At 53.3% G+C, this 12508-nt stretch overlaps 2 protein-coding genes and 1 long non-coding RNA gene across 3 annotated transcripts; 2 read left to right on the top strand and 1 right to left on the bottom strand.

Moving 5' to 3' along the window:
- Window positions 1–51: 51 nt before the first annotated feature.
- MRPL51 (mitochondrial ribosomal protein L51) lies at window positions 52–798 on the top strand. The gene is made up of 2 exons (XM_055712769.1): window positions 52–348; window positions 528–798. Exons 1-2 carry the CDS (start codon window positions 90–92, stop codon window positions 722–724), a joined length of 456 nt encoding a protein of 151 aa, XP_055568744.1. The 5' UTR covers window positions 52–89; the 3' UTR covers window positions 725–798.
- Window positions 799–1201: 403 nt separating this feature from the next.
- LOC129736273 (uncharacterized) lies at window positions 1202–2489 on the bottom strand. Its single transcript, XR_008732625.1, has 2 exons — window positions 2354–2489; window positions 1202–1780 (listed from the first exon to the last, which is right to left on the bottom strand). It is a non-coding gene; the product is annotated as an uncharacterized LOC129736273 (long non-coding RNA).
- A 933-nt stretch (window positions 2490–3422) lies between these two features.
- Window positions 3423–8088, top strand: VAMP1 (vesicle associated membrane protein 1). Its single transcript, XM_055710836.1, has 4 exons — window positions 3423–3573; window positions 3976–4124; window positions 4917–5075; window positions 5323–8088. The coding sequence occupies exons 1-4, from the start codon at window positions 3423–3425 to the stop codon at window positions 5404–5406; spliced, it is 543 nt and encodes a 180-aa protein (XP_055566811.1). The 3' UTR covers window positions 5407–8088.
- Window positions 8089–12508: the final 4420 nt, after the last annotated feature.

The raw sequence follows: 12508 nt of genomic DNA on the forward strand, positions 1-12508 counted from the left end.
TCACTCTCGGACCGTTAGCGCCTCGTTTCCGTCCTTCCGCTTCCCGACAGCCACAGCGGCCGGAAGAGGCGGTCCCCGGGGTCACCGCGATGGCGGCGGTGCTGCAGGCTGCCGGGCGAGACCTGCTGGGCCGGGCCGCCTCCCTGCTCCGCGCCGAGCGCAGGATCAGCGGCAGCGGCGGGGCGCGCTGCGGCCCTGTACGGCCCGGTCTCCCCGTGCCCATCTCCTCGCCCCTGGCAGGGTTCACCCGGCCCATCCGCATCAAGGAGCCGCCGAAGCCCAAGCAGGTGGATCGGTGGACGGAAAAACGGGCTTTGTTCGGGGTCTACGATAACGTGGGGATCCTGGGTAAGGTATAGGCGCGCCCTCCCCCCCGCTGCGGCCCCGGGGCAGGAGGGGAGGGCGGCTGGACCCATCTGCAGGCGAGTGGCTCTTCCAGTGGCGAGGGGGGGGGCTGCGGCGGGCCGCTCTGGGAACAGCCTCCCCCCGGGGCTCCGGCTTCATCCTTTCCACTTTCCTGTCCTCAGGCGGCTTCCATATCCACCCGAAGAACCTCATCCAGGGGCCCAGATGGCTGCGAGGCTGGCGGGGTAATGAGCTGCAGAGGTGCATCCGCAAGAAGCAGGTGGTGGGAGATCGGATGTTTATAGACGACTATCACAATCTTAACAAAAGGATCCGCTACTTGTACAAGCGCTTCAATCGCACCGGGAAGCACCGCTAGGAGCAGCTGTGGGCTTGGCATATGGAGTGTGGTTTTGCGGCATCACGGTCAGAATAAAGCCAGTTTTCACACGGTGGCGTTCCCAGTGCTTTCAGCAACTTTCACTGTGCGTTTGTGGCCCAGTCTCAAGGTCCTGCTGCTGCTCCAGGCCTGAGCTTCTCCTCTGTGCAAGTTTAGCCCCCTCAATCATTTCTGATGTACTTCTTGCAGACATCTGTTCCAGTCTGGATCCCTGAACTTGACCTGAGAGTCCTCTATTTTTTGGCCAGGCTTCTAGCATCCCTTCAGTCTCTGTGAGCCCTAGGTTCTCTACTTGCCAATTTCATTATGCTCCAACTTAAGATATTTCCTCAGCTGAATTTTCAAGTTAGTGCTAAGAGTGCCTACTAATATGTCTTCCAGCTAGCTGCTTGGCCCCCTTGCCCTCCATTTATCTGTGATTAAGCGTGAATCATTCAGATGTTAATTGAAATGCACCAAACCCTGTCTTAAGGGGAGAACTTGTCTCTGTTAAGTCTCTGACTTAACACCATACTAACAACACTTACTGACCAAATGGCCTTTTGTTTATAATTTAGTCAGGCTTTGAAAAAGTAATTCAGGCACTTAACTGTTTTCAGAAACTAGCTTCTAGCTTTCCATAACCCATTATTGGTTCATTTAAAGAAGTTACCGTGAATCAAAGCTGGCATCTGTACTCCAGCACCACAAAGAACATTCTATACTTCAGAAGAATCTGTATGATGAGCAGGCGTTTGCCTCTGTCTTAGTAGTTGTTAATTCAGCTGCTAGGTAATTGGGGAGTTATCTGCTGACCTGATCTATCTTGTTACAGAGCGGTGCTACTCTGTCATCAAAAACACTTGGTTGGAAGTGGCAGGGAATGAAAAGAACTTTCTTTAGGTCTGGGCCTTAGGAAGGTGAAGCCAAAGTCTCTGTTCAAGCAGCTGAAGTTCACGTTCCTGGGAGCAGGGTGGCAGACCTGTGGCACTCTTGTCAGAAGGTGTTGTGGATCCAGGAAATGTGCACAGATCGAAGTGGAGGCTGAGCAAGCACCTGGAAGAGAGCACCTGGGGGTTACTGCGTACATAAATCACAGCGGCAGCAAATCCTTGGCTGAAAGTATGTCAGAAACTTGAAAAGCATCAGAGAAAAGTATCTTGTACCCTTTAGTCACCTTAGTCCCTAAGGACCAACTTGGCAAGGGCTCCGGGCAGTAATTCCATAAGCTCCATGTTCTGTTATTTGCAGTGGTTATTGGAACAGCCCTCAAACTGCAGTGGGAAGCTTGCCAAGCTATGGAAGCTTCTTCCATGACTTGCCCCTTCAGAGCTTGTCAGAGGGCACAGCTTAAAAACCTTCGGTTCTGCCGAGGCTAGTGCTAGATTGCTCCTTAACCCCCGGTAGTCCTCTGCAAATGATCTGGCTCCAGTCACAACCCTGTGTTAAGTCGTCACCTTCCTTGTATGGTCTTTGGGCTCCCAGGCTGTAACTTACAATGTACGTCTTGTGTGCCTACTAATCGCTCGGATCTCACAGTGAAGAGCCTTTACTAACAGCCTGTATTGCTTATGAAAGGAAGAGGTAGTTCAGTGTAAGTGAAAACCAGTTGCTCGTCACCCTACTTACCACACCGACCGCTGTGCAGAGACTTCTTGTTCCAGCATGCTCCTGCCTCCATTCTCATCCTGAATTGAAGAATCCTCCCTTCTGATCCAGCAGGCTCCTCAGAATCTTCAGCGGGGGGAGAGACCCAAGCAGGTAGCTGCTGCTGGGGCTGCTGTTGGAGCCTGTTTTCCCCCAGCAGGCAGCGGCATCGCGAAGTCAGCTGGTTCAGGCTCCCCTCCGTGCTGTGCCGCAGTGGAAGCGAGCCAGCCGTGCCATATCTTAATTGCAGGGACAGCGGCTTAACCAGGGCCAACATCCACCCTGCGGGGGGGGCTGGAGGCGCTCCCGCAGCCCCCCCGGAACCGCACCAGCAAACTGTGGGGCGGGGAAGTGTTGTTGGGCCCCTGTGCGGCGGCAGGGCCCCGCTCGGGGCTGCCGGGGACCGTGGGGGTCCCGTGGCGGGGCCCCGGGGGAGGTTTTGCCCCCCGGGGGGGCGGGGGGCGGGTGGTGTCCCATCGCTGGGCCCGGTTGTCTCTGCGGAGGTACCACCGCCGGGCCCTGGGGGGAGCGGCCCCGTCCCCGTCCAGGGTGGTCACCCGGGGGCTCCCAAGGCCGGGCTCAGCCGCGAGCGGCGCCGGGGTGGCGGGCGCGGCCCCGGGGATCCTCCGTAGGGGCGGGCGCGGGGCGCGTGCAGGGAGCGTGCTGCGCGCGGGGCTGGGCGGGCCCTGCTCCCATTGGGCAGTCCCAAGGGTGAGTCACAGCGGGGCGGGGCTTGTCCTCTCGGAGGTCTGGCGCCAGGGAAGGGGTGGGACTCGGCTTCACAGGGCTCCTCCCCCCGGCAAGGCCGCGGGGCACTGATTGGCTGCGGAGGAGCAGAAAGGCGGTGCTAGTATAGGGCTGCGGGCGCGTTCCCTTCGTGCGGCTACTTCTGATTGGCTGTTGGCTCTAGGGGGCGGGGTCTCACCTCCTATAAATAGGGGCCCCGGCGGTGGGCGTGTGGTTGGTGGAGTGCGGTTAGGGTGCGGGTCGGACCTAACCGCTGCGGCGTGCCCGGGGGTCGTGGTCTGCCTCGGCGATGTGAGTGGGCGGCATGGTCGCGGCTGGAGCGGTGTGGGTGAGGTGGGTGGTGGTGGGACCGGGCCCGCGGAGCCGGCGGCCTGGCAGCCGGCGGGGCCGAGTGGCGCATTGCAGCAGCCGCAGGCAGGTTGCTCGCACCGCCCCCGCGCCCCGGGCGGTCCCGCGTGTGCGTGGGGTGCTGTGGGTGCGTGGGCTCTGCCCCACGGGTGGTCCGTGGGGCCGTCGCTCCACCACCCAGCCGGCTGCCATCGCCGTGTCCAGGCGCCCGGGGGCTGCCGCGTCTTCCCGTCGGTGCGGCCCGTCCCGTCCCGTTCCGTTCCGTTCTCCCTGGTCCTTGCGGCACCTCCGGCCACCGGGAGGCTGCAGCGGCGGGCACGGCCCTACCCGCGCCCCCCCGCCCGCCCCGGGGCCGGCCGGCCGGCCCCCCCGAGCTCGCCCCGGGGCGTGCGGGCCCTCGGGGCTGCTGCTGGCACTGCCCCAGCAGGGGAAGGCACGGGAGTGGGGGGGTTTGGGGGGTCCCCTCTGTCCCCCTGACTGTTTTTTTCTCTTTGTGTGTGGCACCCTAGGTCTGATCCAGCTCAGCAGCCTGCTCCCGGGGCCCCCGAAGGGGCTGCCCCAGGTGGGGGTCCCCCTGGTGGGGGTCCCCCCGCGCAGTCCCCCCCCCAATCTGAGCAGTAACCGCCGGCTGCAGCAGACGCAGGCCCAAGTGAAGGAGGTTGGTAGCCCTGCCAGCCGCGCTGGCAGCCCGGAGGCAGCCTGGGCTCCTCACCTCCCGCTCTGCAGCAGCGATGGTCCTGACAGGTGTCTGTGGCTGTGCGAGTGGCTGCTCTTCTCACGCCAATGCCACAGACACATCAATACTCCTAGTGTGATGGCAGAGCTCTAAAAGGGCTGTGAGAGAGATCAGTTTCTGTTCCAAAGCAGCTTAAATCCAGATACGACCTCTAAGGAGCAGCCCTGTTAGATTTTTGGTAGCTGGTATGGTGCGTCTTTGTCGTGCCAAGTGTGGGTGCAAAGCTGTGTGGCACCCCGAGCTGCTCGGGTCCCTGCCTGCCCACCGGCAGGGCTGCTGTGGGGGGGGGCTGGCCTGTGTGCCCAGGGTTGGGTGGAGCGGGGCTGTGCAGTGGTGCCCGTGTGCCTTGCTGGGACACCAGCATGTAGCTCCACATTATTTTTGCAGTTCTTGGGGAGGCAGCGGGTGGTTGCCCTCGTGAGGGCTGTGGCTTAGGCTTGCTGTATTTCAGGGCTTCTAAAACCAGGAGAATGTGGGGCTGAAAACCCGGTTTAAAGTGTACTTAAGCCAATACTTCAACAGGAGGTCTAGGATTATTTTTTTTTTTCCTCCACTTCAAAGTAGGCAATAACTTGAAAGCTGTTTCATCCCCTGACCTTTTTACCTTGTTCAGGGTTTCCACTTGTTAGTATCTCAGTGTTAGTTACTGGCCAAGTTACTCTTTTTCACCTCTCTTTACCTAAACAACTGCTGCTTCTATTCTTCCCTCTGCAGGTAGTTGATATAATGTGTGTAAATGTAGACAAGGTGCTGGAACGAGACCAGAAGCTGTCAGAGCTAGATGACCGGGCAGATGCACTTCAGGCTGGTGCCTCACAATTTGAAAGTAGCGCAGCAAAACTCAAAAGGAAGTACTGGTGGAAGAACTGCAAGGTGAGTTTCCTGGCACCATCATGTCCTTTGTCAGAAGGAAACTGGGCTAGCTGTCTCCTGCAGGGCTTTGAGAGGATACTTGGGACTTAATGGTTTCAAATGCTTAGGATTCTTTTGCTGTGGAAAGAATTTGGGGCCATGGCGCTGTCCTACTTGCAGGGTCTGGCTTATGTTTGGTGGCTATCAGGGAAAATGGGAAGTTGTCCATCTGTTCTGAGTTTTACTCTTTGACAATCTCTCTCTCCAGATGATGATCATGATGGGAGTGATTTGTGCCATTGTGGTGGTGGTGATTGTAAGTAAGTACCAAAACGCCCAGGATCAAAGGTGAAGAAGCACCAGCTCTAGAGTACTTAAAACTCTTCCTTTTTTGGTTTGAGATCTGGAGGGTCTTAGGTGCATAAGCATTACCTTCAGTCCTTGGGGAAGGGAGGTAATGGTGGTGCTGGAACTCTCAGCTTGCTGTGGAAATGGTACACCTTACATAATAACAGAAGGAATTGGGGGTGGTCGTCACTCTAGAAATGGAAAATTTTGTCTGCCGGGTCAGGTAAACCTGTAAGTATGAGGGGCATTTACCCTGGAGTGGGTGGGTTGGCCAGTCCCTTCCCTGGTGGGGGATTTGGAGGGCTCTGAGGGACCTTTGGTGTAACTTGCCCTTTTGTTCTTTCCTTTTTCTTTTTCCTATTGCTTTGTCTCCAGTCTACTTTTTTACTTGAAGGTAGCTCCTTCCGTCTGCAACTTACTGTCCCCTGTCACCTTGCCTGTTTCTTCTTATCCTGAATCTTTCCTCCCCTTCCCTTCCACCTAGCTTCTTCATTGATTTCTTTATTGGTTTTAATTTGTCTTCCGTATAGGATTCTGAAGCGCTCTACTGAACATGGTTAGACTCTTCAACAGCTGCTGCAGCTTTAGGGAGGGTCATCTTGCATTTAGAGGAAGAGGGGGAGTAGAGGAGGAGCGGATAGCTATCGCTCCTACTCTTCTGCAGGGAATTCTTGTGGTTTATTTTCGGGTGTGAGCTTGTCAATTAGTGCCTGTGTGGACTCTAGCAAAATAAGAATGCCTTAACGCAGTGCCTTTGGGGATGAAGGACTTCAGCACATGAGGCTTTAGTGTTCTGCCTAAAAAGAGTGGTAGCATGACTTAAGCTTTTCATTGAGCTTCTGAAATAAAGGCTAGTTTATGTTGGTTGGTGATTGTGAGACATCTGACTGAGCTAGAGGTAGTGATCTAGACTTCTCTAGCCATGGAGAGCTGAGCACTTGAAGTGATTTATTCTGCCTGTCGTTATTTTCAGATGACTTGCTGTCTGAACATAGCCATTTCAGTTGTTATAAAGGAGAGCCTACATGATTACCTCAGTCAAGTGCAACAGACTAAAGAGTTAAGTGAAAGGAGGTTTGTTACTATCTAAACGGTACACGTGGGAGTAAAGGCTCCTGCCAGAAGGAACAAAAGAACAACAGTAAGGAGTCTGGTGGAGTGTGTCAAATACTCTTTTCATCTATGCAGACACAAGCTGGGACGCTGTGGCTTTCTACTACCTTGTAGCTTCCTGGAAGAGTTTGGGGTAGTGGCAGAATGGGAACAGGTGTGTTGCTTTCGTGTCACTTGGTTGAATGTCAAAGGAAGCCCACTGCGCAGCAGGTGGAGGAGGCTGGAGGTATGCCTGATCAGACTGAAGGAGCAATGCAGCTTTCTGGTTAAGAATATCTGTTCTGTTTGTGCTACCACAAAGCCCTAACTTTCAGCAGGAGTTAGAGAATACTTGGAGCAGTTAGCCAGGGATTGAAAGGGAAATGCTGCTCTGGGCATGGATATTGCAAAGTGACATCAAATGTCCCCATTTGGCAGCTTGGATCTCTAGAGATCGTGCCTGTCCAACTGAAATCCTCCTACTCGCTGTGGGTACTCTTGAATTTAGATCCAAGGTGGCCTCTGCTGGAAGTAAACTTGCAGTGTGGAAAGCTGCTTACAGAAAGCCACAATCCTCTTGTTCTCCTCTGTCAAAAATAAGAGCTGTGAATTTCTTGAATGTGTTGTCAAACTTGGGGTTAAATGACTTGCCCTGTTCCTTGGTTTCTGTGGAGTCTTCTGAGGAATGTGCCTCCTGTCTCTCCCTTTTTTAAAATTATTTTTACAAGCTGAGCTGTAGTCTGTAATCTAGACTGGAAAGAGGGCATTCCTTTAATTTAAAAAGCTCTACCTCAGTTCTAGAATACACTGGGATCTGTCTAGGCTTAAGGGGACGTGGGGAGGCAGGGGAGAACATCACTGGAGATCCCAGATGGGAGTGAAGTACAAAAGGCGGGAGGAGTGGATGCTTTTTAGTTTCATTGGGTGTGCTGTAGAGGCCCCTTCCTCCTCACAGGGCGCCTGGGAAGGGGCTAGGTTTTGCATGCACACTTCCATGCCCCAGCATTTCATTTACGCTGAGTTCATCTCCCTGCGATTCCATCCCCCTCCACCTTGGGTGAGGGCAGAGATGAAGATCTGGAGTGAAGCAGCCCTCGTCCCCTGAGCACTTCCCTAATTCCCTGTGGAACTGAGATGTGATGGACGGTCAGAAGTGCATCTACTGAAGAGGAGCCAGGGCCTGCTTGTACTACTTGCTGCTATCATTGTAGGGGGTGGGCATATGAGCTTGAGGCCCCCAGACCAGCAGTTCTCTTGAACTCTTCTAAATGAGCTTTGATGCCCTGTTCCTCCTGTTCTTCTGGGGGCCGAGGTCCCCCTAGGCTGTCTTTTCCATTTCTTTTTCTTAGATGTTGTGTGTTGCCTCTTCTGCTCCCTTTCCCTTTATGTCTCTGTGCATGGGCAAAAAAAAAAAGAAATATCACCAAGGCCCTCCGAGTAAAAAAGCAAGGGACTCTGCTGCCCACAGCATTACAGCCACTCGCGCACATGCAGTTTATTTCCTTCCTCTATAAACTGTAATCTCCTCTGGCATGTTGTAGTAATCGGCTCATGTACTTGAAATGGTCTCTAAGAAACACGATTCACCACCTTACTGAGTCTGTCTGGTCTGTCAGTGGGTGGGGAGGGGTGGGGGATGCCAAACTCTTTGGTACATGGTTATTCTCTTTTGTCGCTTCCATACTGTTACACCCACCTGAAGCTCTGGCCCTCAGCAGGGGCTGGGTGTCCATTGTACCAGTGGTGGTTCCAGTTGCACTGGAACAGTGTGCTGGGCTGACTCTGGTAAGTCTGTAGCGCGTTGTATGAACAGCAGCTCTGGGGGACTGGGTGCCCGAGCAGCTCCGCTGCCAGCTACCAGGTGTTGACCCTCCGTGTGCTGAACGGGGAGGTGGTCTCCCCAGTGGGAGTGTTACTGGTAGCTCTGGTTCCTCAGGCTGTGCTGCCTTTGGTTTTCGATAACCTAGCCTTAAACCCAGAAAACAATTCTCCATTGCTGTCGGGTAAGCGTTCAGGATCCAAGTGGAGACCTCCGAGGGTAGGGCGCTGCTTGCAGCGTGTCCTGGCGCATGGCTGGAGTGAAGGTAAGCGCCCGCTCGTTTTGCATCGCTGTACGCTTGGAGCTCATCAAAAAGAAATGACAGAGCTTTGTCCAGTGCACTTCTTTTAAAACGAGGTGCTTGTGCCTTTATCTGCCCCTGCTCTTACAAACCTCAGGCTGTAAAAGTACTCGCTGGGGCTTGTGGTTCTGCTTTTTGCCCGGCCGTAAGCCGCACCGGGGCAGTGGGCAGCACGGGCAGCGGAGGATCGAGCGGCGCGGCAAGGCTCGTTCTCTGAAGGATGGAAGCCTCCCTGGGGCGGCGGGTGGCCGTGTGGCTGGCGGATCAGTGGGCACGCATAGCCTGAACTGCAGCGCGGCTCAGGCCTGCGTGACCAGAATGAACTTGCTGGGCTGCAGTTCCTGCCAGGTTACGTCCTGTTGGCTCTCAGCCTTGTCCGTGTAGGGGCAGGGAGAGCCCTTCCTTGCACAGACGCGTTCCCAGCCTGCTGACTCCAGCTCGCTGCTGTCCCGAGCCAGACCTAGGGGCTTGGTGCTGGCTTTCCAGCGCTGGGCAGGGGGCTGGGCTGGGCCGGCCATGCTGCTGGCAGTTGCCCCAGGGCTGCAATCAGCTCCTGAGTCTGTTTGCGGAGAGTTGCCTGTCTAGCTACAGATCCTCCAGTAGGCGTTTACCGTGCTCTGCTGGGGTCTTGCCTTCTGAGGTGCCATCCTTTAAAGCACCGGCGTCTCTGCTGCCCCTGCGGAGTCTTCTACCCTGGACAAAACCTGGATTTAAATGTGCACACTAAGAGCAAGACCAAGACTGTGGCAGAGCAGTTCTTCATACCTCTCCTTAGGAATTCAAGCTCTGTCTTTAGACGTGCAGCGCCCAGAGGATCTGCTTCATCCTGATGCCTTCAGTTTTGGTGGGAGAAAAGCCTCAGCTATACTGTTCTTAAATGGACAGGTCTTAAACCTGATCGGAGGATGCCGTGAGCTCCGCTCTCACCAGCGGGGCATGGTGTCGCCTTGTTTCAGCAGAAGGGTAGCTGAGTGGTGGGGGTGAAGAGGAAAGGTTTGCCTGCGGCACAGGGACACAGCATCAGTGCTAGTTCAATGGACCCAGCTTCCCTCTGAAGTGATGGCTCCGTGCTGGGATGGATCTGCTGGGGCTGGGAGTCTTAACTTGGTGTAGAGAGGCAGTGATGGGGAAGTACAGAGGATTTATCTTTCTTCTGAGCTCTAAGCAAATAATTACTCTCTGAGAGATGCAACAGAAAAAGATACAGGTTTTACAAAACAGGCAGCTGAGCTGTGCTTGTTGGATACGTGAGTACAGCCCAGTTTCTTCCACGTTGCTTACAGTGCTTCCTCTTGGGAGAACTGGATCCCTTCACAAAACTTGCCCTGCTTACAGGCCAGAATAAAGGTGTGCTTCAGCCTTCAGGTGACCTCTGACCTAGCTTTTGCTGGAGATACTTAGAACACCCTTATCTGCTCCCCAGGGTTTCCAGGATGAACAGCCCCTTAACACCCCTTTCTTCGCTGCACAGACCCACTAAATGACCCTTGCAGAGGCCAAAATGACTCTTTTCGTGTTCTCTTCTGCCAGGCTGCTTTTTGGAAGAGAACTTGTACTTTTTTTTCTTTTTTTAAATAAATTTGCCATAATCTCCAGCTTTTTTTTTTAGTCCATCACCTTTAAGCATGTACTTGGGAGCTGAAGGTGCTTTCCCCTCTTGTGCTCACCTTCAAATACTGCCCGCTGGTAAGTGTACAGAACTACCAGAGGGAAATGGCCACCCTGATCTCTGTGGTTCCCCTCCTTCCAAGGGCACTGCTGCCCTTCTCATTTCTTGATGCAGCACATCTCCACCCCTTAGATTTCCCTGACCCTGTCCCAAAAGCCTCGTAACCCTTTCCTCGGGCTTGGTCCGTGCAGACAAACCTTGCACCCATCTGCCTGGCTTCTCCAAGCCCTCCAGCGAGCAGTTTCTTCTTCTAAATGTATTGCTTATTTTCTGAAGTGATGGTTTTATCATTTGTCTAGCTTCTCTAGACACTTACATCTTCCATGCATTTCCTCATTATCCTAATTCTTAGGAGGGAAAAATTGGTTTAGTATCTGTCAAATGGTGGCTGTTAAGCTCTGAAGGAGCGAGCTTTCGGCAGCCAGCAGGGTGTGCCTGCCCATGGCTCCCTGTCCTCGTGGTCCCTGCCTTCTCACTCCTGTGCTCAGCTTCCCTCCTCCCTGGAGGGGCTGGCCATTCTTTCTTTTCTTCCAGTACTTCTTTCCATTCCCCCAATCCCACTCCACGTTTCCTTGGAGGTTCTTAGACCCTCCAAATTCACCTGACCCCTCAAATGTCGGTGTCCCTGCGTTTCCGGGACTGTCCGTACCCCTTTCTCTGCTGGCGTAGGACTTCCCAGTGCTCTTATCCCTACTCAGAGACATGTGCCACCACCGTGGCCCCACAGACCCTGGGGCCCCTCACACCCCATCTCTGCACGTTGTTCCCCATCCCAGAAGCGCTCGCCTCTCGTCTTGTATTTCAGCAGTACCAGACGCTTCCACAAATCCTCTTTAAGCTCCTAAAAACTCATCCCTCTTCTTCCTCTGTAATTTCCCCACCATAGAAACCTTCCCTTTTCTCATCTTCCTTCTGTTCCTTAGGCATGTAGAACCTACCTGCTTCTGTGCTGCTTAGTCCCCCAAAACAAGCCCCTTTAATGCGCCAGCTTCACCACAAAATGATTTTCCTCCTGCACTTCCCTTTTCCCTGCGAGCACTTGTATTCCTGCATCTCCACCTTCCCCCTGCACGGCAGATGCTCCCAGTCGAAAAGGACACAACCTGCTTTTCTCCGGTGTCCTGCAACCTGCAGTTGCTCCTTGCAGGTTTGCTGTGCCCCTTCGTGTGCCTGCGACTCTGGAGGACGTACACCCCTCGGCTCTCACCCCTGCCCAGACCTGCGCTTTGCCTTCTGCTGACCTACAGAGCCCTCTGAACGCACACGTTCTTCCCTTTTCTGTAGTGGTTCACATTCTCAGTGAAACACTCCATTTAAAAGAAAAAAAATCTTAACAAAAAAATCTCAGAAAAGTTTGCATCCATATGCTGGAGTCAAAAGTGTTACAGTTATATATCATGTTACAGCAGAAAAATATTTTCAAGGAACGTGAATGCTCTGGTGAAGTGTATAGGCCAGATAGGAGCCATTCTCGATTTCTTTTAATCCTCATTACCCTGTTCATTTCATTTTTATCACAATACTTACATCCTGAGGTGAATACTGAGTTGTTATTTTCCTTATAGGGTTTTTCAGTATACATATCATCTAAGTATCTGGGGGCTTCATAGCCAATAATGAATTTATCTTTGCAGCACTAGAGGTGCACTTGAGGTTAAAAGATACTAGTATTTCTATAAAAGATACTATTACTTCTATTTGGTAGATGTAGAATTAAGGTATAGAAAGATGAAAATAAATGGAGTTCAATATAATACTGTACGTACATCAATGTATATACATGCACAGCAAGCATGGGGATGCTCAGGTTCTGATGTTCGCCGCAGACCGCTGGACTTGCCTCCTGTTTCCAGCTAGACTGAGCTCACCGTGCGCCCCTGAGAACTGGTCTCAGCCTACGAGAGGTGTCAGGACGCTCCTGGGAGGTCACCTCATTTCTCCCACGATGGTAATTTTTGCACAGATCCTTAGGACAGGCAGGGCTAATCCATTTACCAGCTTTGGGTAACAGCTTTGTGTTTGTAGGGGCTGTTAACTCTGGATTTACAGCTACCCGGAGTGGGGCCGTTACTCCGAGTTTGTCAGTCAAAGCTCATGTTTTTGCATTTTAATGCTTTTACAGAAGAGCGGGATGATACGGTGCAAGCTTCCCCAAGAGAATACATCGCCTTCTACAGCTATTTCTTTATGATGTTGAAGAGAATTTAATGTTTTAAGTAGCTGTG

The sequence above is a fragment of the Falco cherrug genome, chromosome 5, assembly GCF_023634085.1.
Source record: "Falco cherrug isolate bFalChe1 chromosome 5, bFalChe1.pri, whole genome shotgun sequence".
NCBI classification, from domain to species: Eukaryota; Metazoa; Chordata; class Aves; order Falconiformes; family Falconidae; genus Falco; species Falco cherrug.

Excerpts from the sequence above, each read along its gene's own strand:
- MRPL51 (XM_055712769.1), top strand. The coding sequence starts at position 90 with ATGGCGGCGGTGCTGCAGGCTGCCGGGCGAGACCTGCTGGGCCGGGCC. Across the intron at positions 349-527 it reads CGATAACGTGGGGATCCTGG|GCGGCTTCCATATCCACCCG; the intron begins GTAAGGTATAGG and ends TCCTGTCCTCAG.
- VAMP1 (XM_055710836.1), top strand. The coding sequence starts at position 3,423 with ATGGTCGCGGCTGGAGCGGTGTGGGTGAGGTGGGTGGTGGTGGGACCG. Across the intron at positions 3,574-3,975 it reads CGCGCCCCGGGCGGTCCCGC|GTCTGATCCAGCTCAGCAGC; the intron begins GTGTGCGTGGGG and ends GTGGCACCCTAG. Across the intron at positions 4,125-4,916 it reads CGCAGGCCCAAGTGAAGGAG|GTAGTTGATATAATGTGTGT; the intron begins GTTGGTAGCCCT and ends TTCCCTCTGCAG.